The sequence below is a fragment of the Corvus kubaryi genome, unplaced genomic scaffold (assembly GCF_017639235.1).
Source record: "Corvus kubaryi isolate FWS band 111438036 unplaced genomic scaffold, C.kubaryi_AGA036_p1.0 37308, whole genome shotgun sequence".
Lineage (NCBI taxonomy): Eukaryota > Metazoa > Chordata > Aves > Passeriformes > Corvidae > Corvus > Corvus kubaryi.
This window is the reverse complement of record NW_024581096.1, coordinates 20,877,521-20,896,529: the sequence shown is the minus strand read 5'-3', so window position 1 is coordinate 20,896,529 and position 19,009 is coordinate 20,877,521. Positions and strand designations below refer to the sequence as shown.

Here is a 19,009-nt window from a genome sequence, read left to right as displayed (position 1 = left end):
TGCTACCTTCTAAGAGTTTGAATTTGTTGTGGGAAATCCTCATGCCAATGATCTTACAGGTATATTCCAACCTAAATGGTGAGCGCTATGAAACTGAGGGTTTTTTTTTTTTTTTTTATTTTGCTTTGAGGAAACAGCCTCAAGATATACCAGGGGAGCTTTAAGTTGGATATTAAGGGAAAATTTCTTCACTCAAAGGGCTGTCCAGCCCTGGCACAGCTGCCCAGGGCAGTGTTGGAGTTCCCATCCCCGGAGGGATTTAAAAGCCGTGTGGATGTGGCACCTGGGGACATGGGGCAGTGGTGGCCTTGGCAGTGCTGGGGGGAACCTGATGATATTTTCAAAGCTAAACCATTCTGTGATTTTATTCTATGATTCTGCTATGCACTAGAGTGCAATAGCAAGTCTAGGAGGTCTCAACCTCAAGGTAACTAATTTAACCTTCACAGCCCCTTTGCAAGTAAAGCACCTCTGGGGACTTAAAATGGTCCTTCTGACCCACATCCCTGAAATATTAAGGCTTCCAACTCCTGTTTAAACAGTTTCTGTTTCAATACATGTGAACTTAATTGCCATGGTCTATCTGTGCCTCTTGAGAACAAGGAGAGTGAGGGCCTTAAGTCACTGAGGTGTATTTGCTTTGAGTTATACTGTTTCCTCATCTCATTCCAAATCTGGAAAAAGCTCAACTGCTGGTAACAAACTAGGCCTTACCACCTGAAGGCAGTTTTCCATGTCAAGACAAAGAGAAAGCCTCAGAAAGGTGTTAACTTGTGCCTAACAATTCACTTGTCACGGAGTCCTTGCACTCTGAGGGAGAGGGAAAGAATTAAGCAATAATCAAGCAATAATCTTTTCAATGCACAGCTCTGCTTCCTCATGGGTAGCATCTTTCTTAGCAGGTGAAGTATTCACAACTATGGCCAAATTCTGTGTTAATTCCTTCACACTAAGTGTCAAGATCCAAAAGATTAGATAATTATCAACAGCAGCATTCTTTATACAGTTTATATTTTGTGTGGAACATGGTAAAACCAAACAGAACTTGCAGCAGTCCTGGAGGATCAGATAAAGGACATTGCATTGTTGCATTTCCTCATATTTGAGCTCTTGACATGAAACTGGGACTCTTGGGGAGAATTATGCACATCAGACACCATCAACAAGAGTGGTTCAGGAAGTGGCAGTTGGGCAGTTCGTTTGAATTAGACTTTTGGATAAAATGTGACTCCAAGCAGATGTTTCCAGGTGGTTAGGGCTTGGTTTTGTTTTGTTTTTTTTTTTCTTAAATTTTACTTTTTATTTATTTATGTTTTTGTTTATTTTTTTAATGAATTTTTTCTTGTGAATTATTTTTAATAGTATTTGCTTATTTTATATATACAAATATGTATTTCTTGTCAGAATTTTAAGCACAGTGACATCTCTTTGCTGGCACTGGGAAGGAGGTAGTCCAGGAAAATATCCCAAGATTTCTGCCCAGCGTAAGTGTTTCTTATGAGTCTGGCATCACATGTGTATCAGAAACAGGAGTGAAAAAAGAGTGCTTGAAAAAAAAATAGGTGATCTAAATAGCATTTATTTGATGTAAAGACAAAAAAAAAAAAAAAGAGAAAGGTTTCAGTAATGAGATAAATTAGTTCTGTTAGCAAAGACAGTGTTTTGAACGATAATGGGAAAAAGCATAATATGCGTGTTCTGACTGACTTACATGTCAAATCTCCAAATAGCTGTTAACATGGGAAGAATAAATTCTCCAGATAGTGTAAAATGTAGAATTAATTCTGAACGATGTGCAAAATCTTTCTAAATGGCTGGGACATGGCCTTAATCTTTGGTTGTTTTTCAGTTCTGTGCATATGATTTCTTTATGGTACTGCCAAAATGTCCCTGTTGCTCAGCAACAGCAGGCTGGAATACCACCAGTCAGAGGAAATCTGCTGATTTACACTGGACATAAATTATGTTCTCTTATTCGGGTGCACATTTTGACATGAGTGAAAGCGGCCTTTGTAGATTTGCCTCTCCGGGCATGGTCCTGGGTGGGAGATCTCAGTTCAGACATTAAAATACCCTTTTACATTATGTTTTGGTAAAGCATAGAAACAGAGAATGGTTTGGGTTGTGCTGGACACCTAAAGGTCATCAGTCCAACACCCTACAATGAGCAGGGACATCTTCCACTACACCAAGTGGCTCAGAGACCTGTCCAACTGCACCCTGACTTTTTCCAGGGATGGAGCATCCATCATATCTCTGGGAAACCTGTGCCAGTGCCTCACCACCCTACCCATAAAAAGTTTCTTCTTTTTATCTGGTCAGAATTGATCCTCTTTTAGTTTAAAACCATTGCCCCTTTTCCCATCGCAACAGGCCCTGATAAAAAGTTTGTCCACATCTTTCTTAAAGAGATCTTTAAGTACTGAGAGGCCACAACAAGATCTCCCCAGAGCCTTCTCTTGTGCAGGCTCTCCCAGCCTGGCTCCAGAGCAGAGGGACTCCAGACCCCAGGGCATCTCTATGGCCCTCTGGTCCTGCTCCAGGTATGTTCTAGATAGAACACGACCTCATCTAACCCCAGTCTGGGGGCCTGTCCAGCATCTCCCTAGGAATGAATCACTGCCTGGTCTGGAGGAGGATTTTGTAGCTCTGCTTACAGCTCTGTTGGCCCAGTGCTATGCCTTGGGCTGATCCTGCCTCCTGTGCAGAACTTGCACCTTGTTTAAGAAGGTTTGATGCAGCAAAATGCCAAAAGACCGAGAGAGCTGGAGGTGTTCATCCTGGAGAAGAGAAGGCTCTGAGGAGACCTTGGAGCCCCTGCCAGTGCCTAAATGGGCTCCAAGAGAGCTGGAGGAGGATTTTGGCTAAGCCTCAAATGGCAGGACAGGGGGAATGGCTTTACACCAACAGAGGGCAGGGTTAGATGGGGTATTAGGAAGGAATTCTTCCCTGTGAGAGTGGTGAGGCCCTGGCACAGGTTTCCCAGAGCAGCTGTGGCTGCCCCTGGATCCCTGGAAGTGTCCAAGGCCAGGTTGGACAGGGCTTGGAGCAGCCTGGGATAGCGGGAGGTGTCCCTGCCCATGGCAGGGGGGTGTAACAAGGACCCTTTCAACCCAAATAATTTTGTTATTCTATGATTCTGTGATAAGCACAAAGAGCAGAACTTAAAAGTTTCCTATGCATCCCACACACACTGATTTAAAAATTTTGTTTTCCTATGTCTTCTACACTACTTGTCTAAGAGGTAACCTATCTTTGGGAGAACTTAATGATAACAAATAGAGAGGAACTTATACCGAACTCAAAAAAGTATGAATGTTTGTTTGAGAAATTAACCCCACAGAATATTATGTAGATATTTATTAAGTAAATCATGGAAATGCTACATTTTACAAGTGAGTGTCAGCCATACAGAAATACTGTTGAACATCTGAAAACCTAAAACTTCACCAGAAGATACTGCCAACAGTTCATCACAAATATTTTACACTCAGAACTTTGTGATGTATGCAAAAATACATGGTTTGGGGGCTTTTTTCCCTTCTCAAACTCAAAAATAATGTTAGATTTTATTTCACCTGCTACAAGAAAAACAGGTTTCGATTTGCTTTTCCTGGAGTGATGTCACTGCGTGTAGGCTCCTGTCAGCTGAACGACCTGAGCATATGCAATATTTTTGGTGAAGGTATCAGCTTCAACATGAGACAGAGTATGTCAGTGAGCCAGGCAGAAAGGTGGCACAGTTAATGCCTGTTGAGGTGATCAGCACTGCTGGGTGCAAGGCCAGCTTCCCCCTTCCCTACCTGCGTACCCTGGGAGCCTGGACAGAGGCGGCACATGGCTGGTGTCCTGCAGAGCTCTGCTGGAGTGGTCCTCAAACATCCCCTTCCCACTGTGAGGCAGAGAGAAATGGCAGAGCAGCAGCTTCACAGAATCACAGAATTGATGCCAAGGCCACCACTAACCCATGTCCCCAAGTGCCACAATCTCAAGGCCTTTAAAACCCTCCAGGGAGGGGGACTCCAGTGCTCCAAACAGCCTGTTTCTAGGCTTGATAACAATTCCTATGAAGATATTATCCCTAATATCCAATTTAAACCTCCCCTGGCACAACTTGAGGCTGTTTCCTCTCATCCTGTCCCTGTTCTCTGGGAGCAGAGTCTGAGCCCCCCCGGCTGCCCCCTCCTGTCAGGGAGTTGTGCAGAGCCACAGGGTCCCCCCTGAGCCTCCCGAGCTTTAACAGCAGGCTGGGACAGTACAGCATTTTGCTGTTTGATATTCGTGGGCTGAGGGAGGCAGTGTAGGGAGAAAGGTTAAGAACAGCTCAAATTAGTTCTATCTGTGCATTGACTGAACAGACCCATTTTATTGCATAGAAAAGGGGCAGCAATGACTCTCTTGCTGTCCCCTCCTTTGCTAACCCATCACCAAGTTCAAGTATTAAGAGAAATCATGAGATTAAGACAAAAATCACAAAAATCATGTCCGTCTTATGTTTGATGATTGCTAATGAACATCTCTCTCCATGGGGTTTCAGAGGCCCTCCAGGTAGAATCCTTCACAATCTATTTTTTACTTGGCAAAGGGTGCTCTTTATTCCATTTCTCTGCTACAATGAAACTCTCTAAGATGCTTTGCTGTCATAAGCTAGTTTTAGCCATTAATTTGAAGTCCCCTCAGATGCTGAAAGATGCTCTTTATTTCTTTACGTCTGATTGCTGTGTCTTCAATTTCACAGAGATTTTTCTTTTCCGCTTATAAGTCATTTTTCCTGCTGCTTATAATTCAAGTGTCTTTTCAGACATGTGTGCTTTAAAATCATTACAGATTGATCTTGGGAAAGATCTTTCCAGCAAAGCACAGTCCTACCTAATAGAAATCTTCTTAATAGAACAAACAGATGCGGTGGAAAAAGTCTCTCCACGCAGAAGGTGATGTTGGACTTTGTAGCACACAAATCACAGTCTGTTGGGGAAATACCTCGTGCTCTTGCCTTAAAATCTGCTGAGTATCTCTATTCTTGTGTCTCTATGCCTCACAGCAAGACCTCTCATGTTTCTTCATCATCAGATAATAAGCTCGGTTGGCTTCTGGGTAGGTGACTTTGGAGAGTGGCAGCTTTTGGATTGCAGAGTGGTTTGTGGTCATTAGCAGGAAGGTCAGCGCAGACGAGCAAAAGGGCCAGGTTCCTGATGGCACCCCAAACTGCAAAGAAAATAACAAACCACCTATTTACTACATGTCTTTGGTTTATTTGAGTAACATTCAGAGCCAGCCACTTTGGAACAGGGTTTCTGAAGCAAGTCTAGACTCGGTTTTACATTGAGTCTTTCCTTAGGGAGACTGAGTTTCTTTATGAGGTCTCAACATTGTGCACTAGCCTGCAACATCTACCAGCTCTGGCGAGAGGGCTGCCTGCCCTTCGTGCATCTGCCATGGTCTTGGGCGGACATGAGGTAGGAATGGGTGGAGATGAGACAGGAGAGTGGATACTGGAAACATTCAGCTTTTCCCTGGGCTTTTATACTGACTGACTTCTGGCAATTGGGAGAATAAGTTAACCCAAATTTAATGTTTCTTTACACATGTGCAGGGCCCTTTTTTCCAATTGCTTCAGGCACAAAGTAAATCTCTGAAAGAAGGGAGATGTTGTAGCAGTCTGCCAGTGCCTAAAGTGGGTCCAGGAGCTGGAGAGGGACTTTCGGCAAGGGCCTGGACAGGATAAGGGAGAATGGCTCTCCTCTTCTAGAGGGCAGGGTTAGCTGGGATTTGGGGAAGAAATTATTGGCTCTGAAGGTGGTGAGGCCCTGGCACAGGCTGCTCAGAGAAGCTGTGGCTGCTCCATCCCTGGAAATGTTCAAGAATAGATGAGGCTTGGAAAAACCCAGTCTAGAGGAAGGTGTCCCTGCCCATGGCAGGGGTAGAACTGGATGAGCTTTAATGTGCCTTTCAACCCAATCTATTCCATGATTTTGTGATCTCATAAGTGTCTACAGCTGAGCTGTGGAAGTTCATGCAAACTCTGAGGATGGAAAGTGGTACGTGATGATTCCAAGTGGCCTGTTCCAGTGGGAATCACACCAACCTGCTGGGCAGAGAGTAACCCCTCTCCCAGACTGTTTCTGCCTTTGCCTGAATTTTTCTCCATGTCTTGGTGTTTTGTCTGACAAGCCAGGGAAAAATTCAGAGTTGGAAACCAGCCCTTAGCTGATACACTACTTACCACAGACAACATGTGGGTCACTGCTGCTCCCAGGTAGGCACTGAAGAGAGCTGTGAAAAAGAAAGGTAGTTCCTGGTGATTTCTGTTGCTCATGGAGTAGAACAGCAAGGGCAAACATCCCTCATTCTGCCTTGGGTAGTTCAACCAATGACTATGACCCTTGTCTGGACAGTACCCTGCTAAACCCTTTCCTTAACACTGTGTCCCCTCCAACCTGGAGCTTATGGAAAGGGCAAAACAAACAAACAAGCAAGCAAACAGAAAGAACTGGAGTGATGACAAATGTGCTATGGTATCACAGGCTTTTGAAAAATGCACTGACATGGAAAATACGTAGCTTGATGGATAGGGTTAAATAGGAAAATAACCCTTCCACCCTCATCTGTCCTGCCTCCAGGGCTTGAAGGTAGGTCAATGACATACAGAGCTAAATCTTTCTTATATGAGCACTGAATCAGCAATAGCTTCACTCCCAGCTCACTCCGATATTGAAATTTCATATGGAATTGCCTTATAAATAATTCTTCCGTCCTGCTGTGTTGCCCAGCTCATGCCTTTGATCCATTTGAAGAGAATGGGGAATGTGTACTGTCTAACTACAGCTGCGGACAGATCTTGAGCTCCACTCTTCTGAAAGAGTCCTTCTTCAAAGAAGGAATTTGAGCTGGTATCTATGGCTGGAAGAAACCAGCGTGATTAATCCAGCAATGAATGAACAAACACAATTAATGACTCAAAACAAAGCATCTGATTTCAAAGACCTTAGTTAACACAGATCCACTGATCACAGCTCTTGCTTCAAACATAGCTCTTGGCCGAAAATGAAAGCACAGGGTATGTTAAAGCCATGGCTTCAACATCCAGCTTCACCACTCGTCAGCCTCACGTACATCCATCTGCCTGCCTGGAGGTGCTCATCTGGCTCCAGCCCACCTCTGCTGCAAAGGCATCCTGTCTCACTTCAAGGGGAGATGAAAACCTGCCGGGTACCTACCACAGGCCATGGCCAGGAGGTGTGTCTGCCAGGTAAGGGCCAAGAACATGCCCCCGATGGCAGCGCAGGACAGGGAACTGTTGTAGCCCCACAGCCCCGAGTAGATTTGGCTAAACGGTGTTGCTAAGCTCAGCCCTGGAAAATAAAGTCAGAGATGTGTCATTCCTCAGCCAGAGAGATAGAATAGATGGAGAAGTGGCATGAACACAGATTTTCAAGGGTTCTAGCCATCATTTGTAGATGGAGTTGCTGTTTGTAGTCAAGTTGCTACAGTCTAAGGGCTAAGTCATTTTAATTTAGCAGAGTCATGGCAGAATTTCCCTGTTGCTCCTGAGCTGAATTTAGTGATGACTTCAACAAAACATATATGGGACTATGTGTGAATCTTAAGGCCCTGAGGCCTGAACATTCAGGATGATGGCTCTGACTTCCATTGATCTGCCCCTAAAACCACCAGGATACACCCAGAAATTAAGTATTTCATGGTAAAAATTCATCTCAGCACAAAAGACACTAATTTGTTCTGAAGGTTTCTGCCATCATAAAACAGGGTAAGAGAATGGGGAAGTCAATCAAAAGAATTCTTAAAACAGAAGGCTGAATATATTTTGTTTTCAAGCAGCCATTCTCCAATGGGTGAAATACTTGTGATTTTAAGTGCTCCACTTATTGTAGCTCCTGTTTTATTCTCCATGCTTTTATATAAATCTGTGACACAAGCCAAATCATTACCTGCCATCATCCCCACTGCTGAGCCGATCACTGCATGGACACAAATGAGTGGAGAGGAGATAAATAAACCAATCAGGAACATTCCCCCAGCCCAGGGGTTGTCACAACCATAAACCTGACCCACGCCGACTGGAATCGATTGCAGGAGCTGTAGAAATTAAAAAAACAAACCAAACAAGACAATTTGTTATCAGATTTGCAACCTTTTTTTTTTTTTTTTTTAACTTGTTTTTCTTGGCCAGGCTCATATTTGGCATTTGTTGGATGCAGTCTTTCTTTCTAAGTGGAGCATTTGGACACGTCTCGGGAGACAGCAGGGCATTTCCACTGGGTTTCCCCTTCAATGAAAATGAGTCATGGCTTGTTCCCTAGCCCTGAGCTCCTCTGCCAGGTTTTTGCTCTAAGATCAAGAGTAAATATTTTGTGAAAGGGTTTAATCATCCTCTTTACATGTGCTGCTGACTTGACCATTTTTACATATCCATATGGACCTTGACAGGGAATCTAGGGGATGGTTCCCTTGGGATCCACTAGGAATATGAGCAGGAGTTGCTGGGCTGGTGGGACAGAACCCAGATTGGTCACAGCTTAGAGGTGGTTTTGAGGCACTATTCTGTATATAGTCCCCATAAAATTATGCACCACGGCAAATGTTCTTTGAGAAATGTCACTTGTGGGTTTCCATTGAGTGTCAATTAACTTCCTTTTCTTAACCACTTCCTGGGAACCTCTTAAAATAATCAGCTGTACCTTAGAAGAAAATAGTTACTCTGGTATCTGTATTGTTTATGGTGTAATGCAGGAAAAGAAAATATTTCTTTGGAAAGGTCCCACTTAAATATAAATTAAAAGTATGTCAATGAGTATTTGTACCCAAGCTTATAACCATTCTACCATAGTAATATCTTCTTGCTCATGTCTAATCAGAAAAATGCAATTTTATAAACAGCTTATATCTGAAAAATTAATATTACCCTGTGAGTTAACTGGAATTCTCAGCACAACCTTAGCTGTGGGGAGATGATTAGTATATGCATAGAAATAGAAATGGGTAATTAGATTCAAGAGAGTTTGAAGATTATGATATATACACTTAGATCCAACTGCAAATGAAAAGATCCTCATTTTCAAGCTATCAAAAGTGTTAATTCCTAGAGTAAACCCTTATACTTTGGATAATACCCATCTTCTATATCAAATTTTGTATTGCCAGGCCATAATGCACTCACAAAGGAGGTGGACTTATTGGAGTGAGTCCAGAGGAGGGTGACAAAGATGTTCCAGGGCTGGAGCCCCTCTGCTCTGCAGCCAGCCTGGGACAGCTGGGGGTGTTCAGCTGCACAAGAGAAGGCTCCAGGGAGAGCTCAGAGCCCCTGGCAGGGCCTAAAGGGACTCCAGGAGAGCTGCAGAGGGACTGGGGACAAGGCATGGAGGGACAGGACACAGGGAATGGCTTCCCACTGGCACAGGGCAGGGATGGATGGGATATTGGGAAGGAATTGCTGTCTGTGAGGGTGGGCAGGCCCTGGCACAGGGTGCCCAGAGCAGCTGTGGCTGCCCCTGGATCCCTGGCAGTGTCCAAGGCCAGGTTGGACAGGGCTTGGAGCAACGTGGGATAGGGGAAGGTGTCTCTGCCCATGGCAGGGGGTGGGACTGGAAGGTCGTTTAAGGTCCCATCCAACCCAAGCCATAGGAATTTATAAAGGCAGATAATACATTTCTATAGTGTTTTTAATTGTAAGTGAAGGAGACTGTTATCCTGAAGACATCCTACCAATGTGATTTCAGCATCTGCCCAGGTGATATTCGGTGCTGCCGTGGCAGGATGAATGACAGTTGTAGGGAAGAAGAGGTTGTGTGGTCCTGAAGCAGCCAGATAGAGGGTCAAGGCCAAGTTGAAAGGCAAGGTGAGAACAGGCAGGTCCCACTTAGAGAAAACTGCACTTAAAGCGCTGGTGAAAATAGGGCTGAAAGAAGAACAAAATGGTCTCACTAGAAGCTTGTCAGATAGGCAAAAATCACACCAGAACCACATCCAGCCCTAAACCCATCTCCAGAAAATTTGGTCTATTTAAAATAAACAAAAAAACCCGCTCCCCTCCTCATAACTGTTTAATTTTCTCAGTCTGACTAATCGAATCAGAGATTAGAAAGGGTCACTCCATAAATTTCCTACCCCCTCTAAAGGCAGTTATCAATGTACAAATTCCTGTCATGTTATGTCAATATATATGGTGAATTTGGTGAGCATGAAGGAGACAGGATCCAGCACTTTAAAGGAGTTATTCCCCCACTCAGTCCTAGTGTTTACCTTTTTCTTTTTAGCACCTGAAGTGGACTGAGACTAGGACACCCATGCTGGGTCTGAGTGAGCTGTGAATGTGCCTGTGTGCCCTTGCTAGAGCTTGTGGATCAGCAGTAAAAGCTGACATCAAAGGGACTGTAACACCGCATGAACCTCAGGCAGACAAATTACACGTGTGGTTTTAGCAATCTTCAGATAGACATTTTGGGGTCAAAGATCAGGTTTCAACATTTTTTTCTGTCCAAATACCTAGCAGATTATGGTGCCATATATATGAGTAAAATATTAGTAGTTGTTTGTTTTGATTAGCGTCAACCATCATGTCTAGGGACCACCGAACTGTTTCTGTGCCTGGAGAAGTAAATTTTCATGACATTTTTATATGGTGACTTAAATAGATGAAGCTCTTGTGGTTGATGATGGTAGGAAATGGTGAAAATAATGTTCCTCTTGAAACAGAAATGAATTGATGCATCACAGCAATATGACTCACATTTAGAATATTGAATTACGCATGATCAGCCATTGATTTTTGTTTTCCCCACTGGATTATTTGTGATTATGTGGGTATTTTTATTTGTTTCTGGATTACATCTGAGTTTAAAAGTGTAAATAATGATGCAGATTTAGCAGCGCATATGTGTTAGTTTTGTTCCCTTTCCATTGCTGCCTGCACAGAAATGCAACAGCTCAGTCTCACTTGTGGGGACTCTGGGGCTGGAAGGAGAAGCAGAGGAGACATCTGACTTACCAGGTCATGGACACCAGTGTCACTGGCAGGAGGAGCCACCAGTTGTAGTCACCATCAGCAGAGAAGACGGCCATCAGCAATCCCACCAGGACCCCGTTGTACCCATACAGGCCTGCTGCTATGGCTGATCTGTGTGGAGGGAACAGCTGTCTTGAAATCTTCTCCCCTGAGGATGCTGTGCTCACATCAGCCCTCCCTCCCCACCCAGCTGTGGCTCTGTGTGGGGATGACCTGCTGGGACATTTGATTTTGCACGCTTGGGTTAGCACTTCCCCCTTCTGCAGGTTTATCCACTGTCCCTCTGCACCAGGTGTGGCTGCTGGGAGGATCTGTCTGGTCCTACCAGACCAGATACACAAAATCATAGAAGATTTGGGCTGGAAAGGACCTTAAAGATCACCTTGTTCCAACCCTCTGCTGTGGGCACGGATGCCTTCCACTAAATTCAAGCTTTTCATTCACATCACACATCTAACACATAAATCAGCACTGAAGTGGCTGCTCGAGGTGGAAAAGGATGGACTTACCTGTCCTGACCGAGAATAAGTGCTGTTAAAGTTGAGACAACTGTTCCCACACATCCTGTGAGTGTCCACCATGGGTTCTGCAGCAGGAGGCCAGCAAGGATGACCAGCCCACTGAGGGGATTGTTGACAAACATCACCTGGGATATCCCACGCAGCACCCAGTCAAGGAGCTGGATCATGAGAGGTTTGTCTGGAAAAGATCAAATTAAGTAGTAAAACAAGCCCCCTAAATTCTGCAGATGGTACTGATTTGGGATGTATTTTTGAAACTCAGGAAGAGTTTTGGCAGTGGGACTTGGCACCATGACTGAAGCAATGAATCAACGAGACTGTAAAACCTGACAGGGATTTATTATGGTCTGCACTGAAGTCTTACAGCTGGAAAACTGAGATGAACAGTGAGGTTGCCAGAACCCTGTGTTATAAAGTATCCTGGACCAGATTCATATGAACCAGCTAATTTATGATGTCTGTGGCTCAGATGGCAAATAGTGTGTGTATCCCACTGCTGATTTATTACAGGGACCAAACACACCTACCTATGTGTAATTTAACTTCACAGTGGCATTAGGCTTGACAGAAACTGCTCAGCTGAAAGGACCTGGAGTGTTATGAAGAATGGCAGAGCACAGAATAACCATCCAGGGCTATGTTCTGTGGGACTAAACTCGCTTTGTACATGGCATGTTGGGAGGTAAATGTCATCTCAGACATCCCCAAGATTTAAACAGTATGTGGATCTCTGCACAAAGCTGATTTCTTCCCCTACAAAATGGACATAAATCAGGGTAGAGGTAGTTTCTGTACTACTCTAACTTGAATCACATCCCTGAGAAGTTACTACTCCTTTCATGTACTTTTTATTTGGAATCTGATGTCATTAGTCACGATGAAGTAGGTTTACCTTTTAGCCAGGTTCCAAAATCCTTCATGTCTCCAGTGAGGTAACCCACAGCTCTGCAGAAACTCTTCCCACCTTTGCTCAGTGAATTCTGCTTCACTGGCATTCTTTCCCCCTTGGTTTCTATCTTGACATCAACACAGTTTTCCATGCTGATCTTCTGAACCTTTGGTAAAATGAAAGGGGAAAAAAAAGAAAGCTCATCACAATGTCTCTTTTTGGTCTGATCTTTACCACATAACTGCTCACCGTGTGCTACTTTGGAGCCAGAAAGAGGAAAATCCTTACTCTGAACACCTAATTCTTATGTCTCCATGAGTACATTCCCTCTTCACGTGCTCTGTCCTCCCAGATTTCCATGCAGTTATAAGAAGATGTTTCATTTATTAAGTTTCTCTGCTGCTTAACCCATATTTCCAGCTTGAACTTATCCATCAGGCATCAATATTAGGCACCTAAATTCAGTTTCATAATCACCTATTGGGACCAGTTCAGCCTTTCTTGTGAGCATGGGCTTAGCCTGGGGTTGTCCACGGTGCCCTATTCCATTACTCACATGCATTCATACATTTCTTTTTCTCATTTGAGCTGTACTTTTAACTGCCCAATCTTTAGAAGTACCCAGCATTGATTCAAGAGTTTAATGCCCAAATTCACAGTTCTTGCTTTCCATTCTGCCTTAGTCATGTCACCTTCTTCTCTGCTGGGACAAGATAGGGGACCACATGTTGGAACATGCGTAGTAAGAAACCCTCAGGGACTAATGAAAAGAACACTTACTGAATTTAGCAGGTGCTATAAAAAGTTTAAATAAGGTAGGGGACTGTTATAGGCCCAGCAAAGGTGTTTAGGCCTAGATAAGGTGTTTGGGGTGCAGGGCTGGGAGATGGGGTGCCCTTTGGGACACACGTCCCTTGGATAAGGAGCTGCCGGAATACCTTTGGCACCTCATACAGCCTAGAAAGGATTATTCAGGCACGTGGATCAGAGGCTTACACCTAACAGTAAAAAACAGTGTCTACAGCCAAATCAGTGTTTGTCTAAGAACCAATTCTGAATAGGAAGTCAGCAAATTAATAAAAAACCCTGTTCCTGCAGCATACTCTGTTTACTGAACTAATTCTTGGTAATTATCCAGCAAACACCAGACAAAGTGTGTTGTTGTGTGAATACAGAACCAGAGGTGCTTCAGGTTTCACTGGTGAATAGCAGCTTGTGCAAGAAGCAGTGAATTTAGGTTGGGAGCTGATAGTCTAAATAGGATGATACAGACACAGAGATCTTGTGTTAGTCCTTGACTCACTCAAAACTTTACTAAAAAACCTCGTGGGCAGCTGGGGGAGAGAACCCATAGTTCAGAAACACAGGTGCTGAGAACTTAAGCTGCTTCACCCCTGGGCATTGCACTTCCAGACCCTCCAGTGTGGTTAATCAGCTCTGGGTCTGTGTAGGGGAATGCCTGGTTAATGCACATCCTGGCCAGTTTCTCACTCTTATGTTACTGGAGGGCTGGTGGTGACCTTACAGGAAGCAGTAAATATTGGCATAAATAAGAAATGGACATTTTCTACCTTCTGGAAGAACCCAGCTAATACAAGGACAGGTTTCATATGAGAGGTTGATTAGAGGACCAGTATATACAGAAAAGTGTTGAGTTTGGCTTTTGTAGGACATGAAGGTAAGGATTTTAAGGAAGGCAAGAAAAGAAAAGAGAGAAGAGAGAAGAGAGAAGAGAGAAGAGAGAAGAGAGAAGAGAGAAGAGAGAAGAGAGAAGAGAGAGGAGAGAGGAGAGAGGAGAAAAGAGAGAGGAGAAAAGAGAGAAGAGAAAAGAGAGAAGAGAAAAGAGAGAAGAGAGAAGAGAAAAGAGAGAAGAGAAAAGAGAGAAGAGAAAAGAGAGAAGAGAAAAGAGAGAAGAGAGAAAAGAGAAAAGAGAAAAGAGAAAAGAAAAAAGAAAAAAGAAAAAAGAAAAAAGAAAAAAGAAAAAAGAAAAAAGAAAAAAGAAAAAAGAGAAAAGAGAAAAGAAAAAAGAGAAAAGGAGGAAAGAGCATTGCTGGGGATGGTGTCTTGATGCAGGAAGGCTTTTTTTGGCTCTGTTATAATTCATTATCTTAATTCATTAACCTTTACTTTTTTCATACTTTATTCTGGAATAAGTGAATTGAATGTACATTCAATTAAATCAAAATTTCCAGCCAAGATAAATGCTCTCCATTTGGTGTAAGTGCATTTACATTTTCCTTTTAAAGGATCTCCCTCTTTATGTAACTTGGGCTTTTGCTGTTGCTAACATGTAAAATGAAGTGCTGCTGCACAGCAGAGTGTTGCTGTGTGACCCATGCTGGCGTTCCCTGGGTGTTTCCCTGCACACTGAGCGAGGAGCTGTTTGCACTCAGGAGTCTGCAGAACAGGGTGTAATGTGCACGTGAAGTGCTGGAGTCACAGCCCAGTCCACTTGCACAGTGGAGGAAAAAACTGATGAATCTGAGGGCCTGAACTCACCAAAACTTGATGTATTGCTTTGCCATTAAAGGCAGTTAAGTGCATGCTTAGGGCAGTGATGCAAGTGTGAGCTGGCCGTGCTCCTCTGCTCTGGGTTTCCATGGGCAGAAATGAAGCCAGCTCACCGCAGTTGGCACGGCAAAAAGACCAGGTGATCTGGTGAGTCACTTGCACTAACCTGTCTCAAACCTGATACTCAATGAATGCCCCGCGTACCAGAGTATTCAGAGTCACAAAGGCTGCAGGGTGATCGTGGTTACCTTCTGCCCAGCAGTGCTGCTCAAACTCGTGTTCATTATGTCACAGAATCATAGAATACTTTGTGCTGGAAGGGACCTTTAAAGCTCATCTAGCCCAACCCCCAAGCAGTCCCATTTGATCTAGGGATGTGTCTCTCTGGAGAGGAACCACTGGGAATTCGTCAGCTCTGTAGTACATGTAGCGAGGACAGGACAAAAGACAATGGCTTCAAACTGACAGAGGGCAGGGTTAGATTAGGTATTAGGAAGAAATTTTTCCCTGTCAGGGTGGTGAAGCCCTGTCAGAGATTGCCCAGAGAAGCTGTGGTTGAACCGTCCCTGGAAGTGTCCAAGGCCAGGCTGGATGGGGCTTGGAACCACCTGGGATAGTGGAAGGTGTCCCTGCCCATAGCAGGGGGTGGGACTGGATGAGCTTTAAAGATCCCTTCCAACCCAAACCATTCTGTGATCATTTATGCTAAGGGAGAATGAAATCAGTATTGAACAACCTCCTCACCTGCAGAGCAGCTGGCTGGAAATGAGTGTAGGCCAAGAGAACCTTTGGTTTTGGATGGGGTCTTCATGACACAGTAAAGACCCAGATCCAGCCCCACTGGTTTCGTGGCCTCTCTGAATCCCATCCCAGGCATTGTGAGGGGGCTACATCCTGTGTGAGGGGACTGTGTTGTCACCACAGCCCTGAGGCTTTTCCCACCTGTTCAGAAATGCAAAGTATGAAGGACTTGTGTCGCTGTTGTCTCCAGGGACAGCGATAATCACCACATGGAATTCCAGGAATTATTTCATTAATTATCCCCTCGTTTATATAATTTGGTTCGCAGTAGAGAAATGACATTATTGGGTGCTTGACCCTACACCTCCCAGAGTGATTGGCTGAATGCTACGATGCCTATTTCAAAATATTTTCTTCAGTAAACCAAAACAAGATCGTGCAGGTGCAAGAGAGAGAGTTAGTTTACAGAACCGTCTTTCACTGTTTCTCAGCTAAAGCATGAGAAACGAAAACTTCACAAAATGCTTCAGCAGTGGGAAAATTCCTCTGCTCCTGCTTTTTAGCATCCACAGACTTGCACTACTGCTACTGAGATGTCTGATGAGAGTGTAAAGAAGTAGTGAAGCACTTGGAAACCGGCACCAGCATAATAGCTTTTAGGCATTTTTAGTGATTTTACAAAGCAGTACCTACCATTTATATGCTCAGATTAATGATTTGTTAACACATTACATTGTTTCAGGGCATAGGTGATAGCAGGTATTTAAGAAAGGAGAGAATACAAAAGGTGTCTTATCTCAGAACTGTGGAGATGCTCAGAGAATCTTAACACAGCGAAGTCTGAATATTAATGCAGACTGAAGTGTACATGTTCTGATGGGGATTCCATGTGTGCTGGTCTGCAGCAGGTCTTTTGAAGACCTGCTATTAAAGTTGTGCAAACACATAATTTTCACTGAAAGTGTTATTTTTTCTTAGTGCACAAAGGAAGGAAATGGAAATAATTGCAGAAGGAGTGTTCTGCTGGAACAGACTGCTTGGCTCCCGCAGGGGGGCAGGTTTGGTAGGTTTTTTTTTTCATTCCTGATTTCTACTAGTCTGGGAAAAAGTTTTTTTTTAAAGACTAAGTCCGGTTCTCAGACAGACAGCTTGGAACACACTGCCTCATCTCATGTAAGCTCTGGAGAGGTGTTCCAGTCTTGTAGCGCAAGCTCTCAGTAGTGGTTGGTGTGCAACTGGTGAGATACAGGAGCAGCAGCAGAACCCAGGCAGAGCCAGTCTGAATGCACTTTTCGTCTCAGTGGTGCAAGTGCAAGTGATTTGTAGTGTGCTGTGAGTGCAGAGAAACTACTTAAAACTATTTCCATGGGAAGTGAGAGCTTCCCATGAAACAAAAGAGAACACATAAAAGATGATTCTCTTTTACAAAGATTAAATCATCGCAGGGCCGAGATGTTAATCTATCCTGTTTTTTTAATCATCTTTTCAGAGTTAATAAATGTCCTGTAGCAAAGTACTGACGTTATGCAACCCCGTGTCTCCCTAAATCAATTTTCCTTCCACTTGTGTGCACTTCCTCCCTGTCACGCCATACCCATGCATCTCAGTCATGCCTTGTTAAAGCTGCCGTGGAGCAGGCTCTGTGCTGGGGCTGCACTCCTGCAGCATCTGGCCCTGCAAATACTCCTCTATTCACCTGCTGAAGAGGGAAAAGCCTGGCCACACCTTCGTTTTGTGTTGTGCATGGTAAGAACAGTGTTGTGCTTGCAGCTGGGAGAGGGACAGTGTCTTTAATTTGGCTAATTAATACTCCCAGGTAATGAGTGCTTCCAAGCTGGACACTGGCCTTTTACCTGTGAAAATGCAGCAAATTTATCTAGTGCTTTCTCTTCTTTCTGGAATTTTCCTCTCTCCCTGCCAAAATTCAGGTTTCTCTGAGGGTTTAATTTATGGTGAGGTATTTGTTTGTCCAAGGACCCGAGGACCTGCTACCGCACAATTGCAGCCATTGTCTCTTGCATTCTCTGAATTGTTGCTGTGAAGTCTGCGGGCAGCCAAGCTCTGTGTGCAGCCTGTTTTTAGAGGAATTCCTGCATCCAAGCACAATAGCAGGAAAGGGCCAGACTCTCAGCAGCTCTAATTCCAGCATAGCCCGTGTAATGTTACTAGGGGTGTAGTAAAGCTGGATTAATATTGTGTTAGGCATAGGAGCACAAGCATGCACAAGCACAATCCTCGAAACAGGTTATAATGCACTTGACCCCCACTGGAAAAAAAGAGTTCAGGTTCTCCCATAGAAGATATATTTCAAAGTATTAGTTCAAAAGAAAGCTTACCCCTCAGATTTAAATATTCATTAAGCCCATATGCAATTCAGTTTTCAGAGATCTGTTTCCTGGGGCAGAGAAATACAGAGACACTATCACATCAACTCTGTATTTTTACTCTCTGGGCATTTTCATTTGGCAGAATGGAAAGGCAGTAAAAGGAAATGTTAAAGAGTTCTGGCTATTTCTTTTTCTCTTTTTCTTTTCTCCTTCTCCTCCAAGGTTCAGCTGCCTGGGCTAAGCAGTACTATTAAATCCTCACCCCGCTAGAAGGTTGTTGATAACTGATATTCTTGTGCCCCTCCTGAGCTTCAGATGTTCTCCTTCAGCAGGATTGCTCAAATGCTGCTTGCCAGGTGTTTTGAGGGAGAGGAAAGACCCAAGTAAGTCAGTAACATCGTGCATTAGAAGGAAAGAACAGAGTGCTCTTACCTCTCTGATGAGCTCAGGAGTAGCTGTAGGTTTGCTGGCTAGGACAGAAGTAGGGAAAAAGAAAATGTCCCACCAGCTTATATAGGCTAGCATGGCTCCTGTCCTGATATTACTGATTTGTTTCTCCTCCCACTTGGAGAGCTCCAAGTGAATGTTAAGAAGGTTCCCCTTTGAATTCTCCACCTTTCCTCTTGCTCTCTCCTGGGTCTCTTGCCAACAGTCTATCCAAATGTCCTCTTCCCTGATGTGGTTTTCTAAAAATTATTTTATTTTATTTATTTTTTAAAATTAATTCTCCTTTAACTCTGCCTTATCTCCTCCTCTACCACTTAAAAGGACTGAGGGCTTTAAAATGGACTTTCAGTGTACCTGAGCTTGACCTCTCCAGCATTATCCTCCTTATCCAGCACAACTTAGCATCTTTCCCTATCAAAATTCTGACCTGGGAATGTACAACACAGCATTTTGTGTTCAGCAGCCTGTCAAGTTTTCCTGTTTCTGGGTAGTTTTCAGAAGCAATAGTCTGTTAATGAAATGCAGTGAAAGACCTGGTGATCTTCTATTG

General features: G+C 43.8%; 1 protein-coding gene across 1 annotated transcript; it reads right to left on the bottom strand.

The window, feature by feature from the left end:
• Positions 1 to 3,345: 3,345 nt before the first annotated feature.
• LOC121664979 (urea transporter 2-like) lies at positions 3,346 to 18,563 on the bottom strand. Its single transcript, XM_042028776.1, has 9 exons — positions 18,445 to 18,563; positions 12,437 to 12,599; positions 11,533 to 11,722; positions 11,006 to 11,134; positions 9,724 to 9,916; positions 7,950 to 8,097; positions 7,218 to 7,352; positions 6,224 to 6,273; positions 3,346 to 5,205 (listed from the first exon to the last, which is right to left on the bottom strand). The coding sequence occupies exons 1-9, from the start codon at positions 18,535 to 18,537 to the stop codon at positions 5,029 to 5,031; spliced, it is 1,278 nt and encodes a 425-aa protein (XP_041884710.1). The 5' UTR covers positions 18,538 to 18,563; the 3' UTR covers positions 3,346 to 5,028.
• Between the last annotated feature and the right edge of the window lie 446 nt (positions 18,564 to 19,009).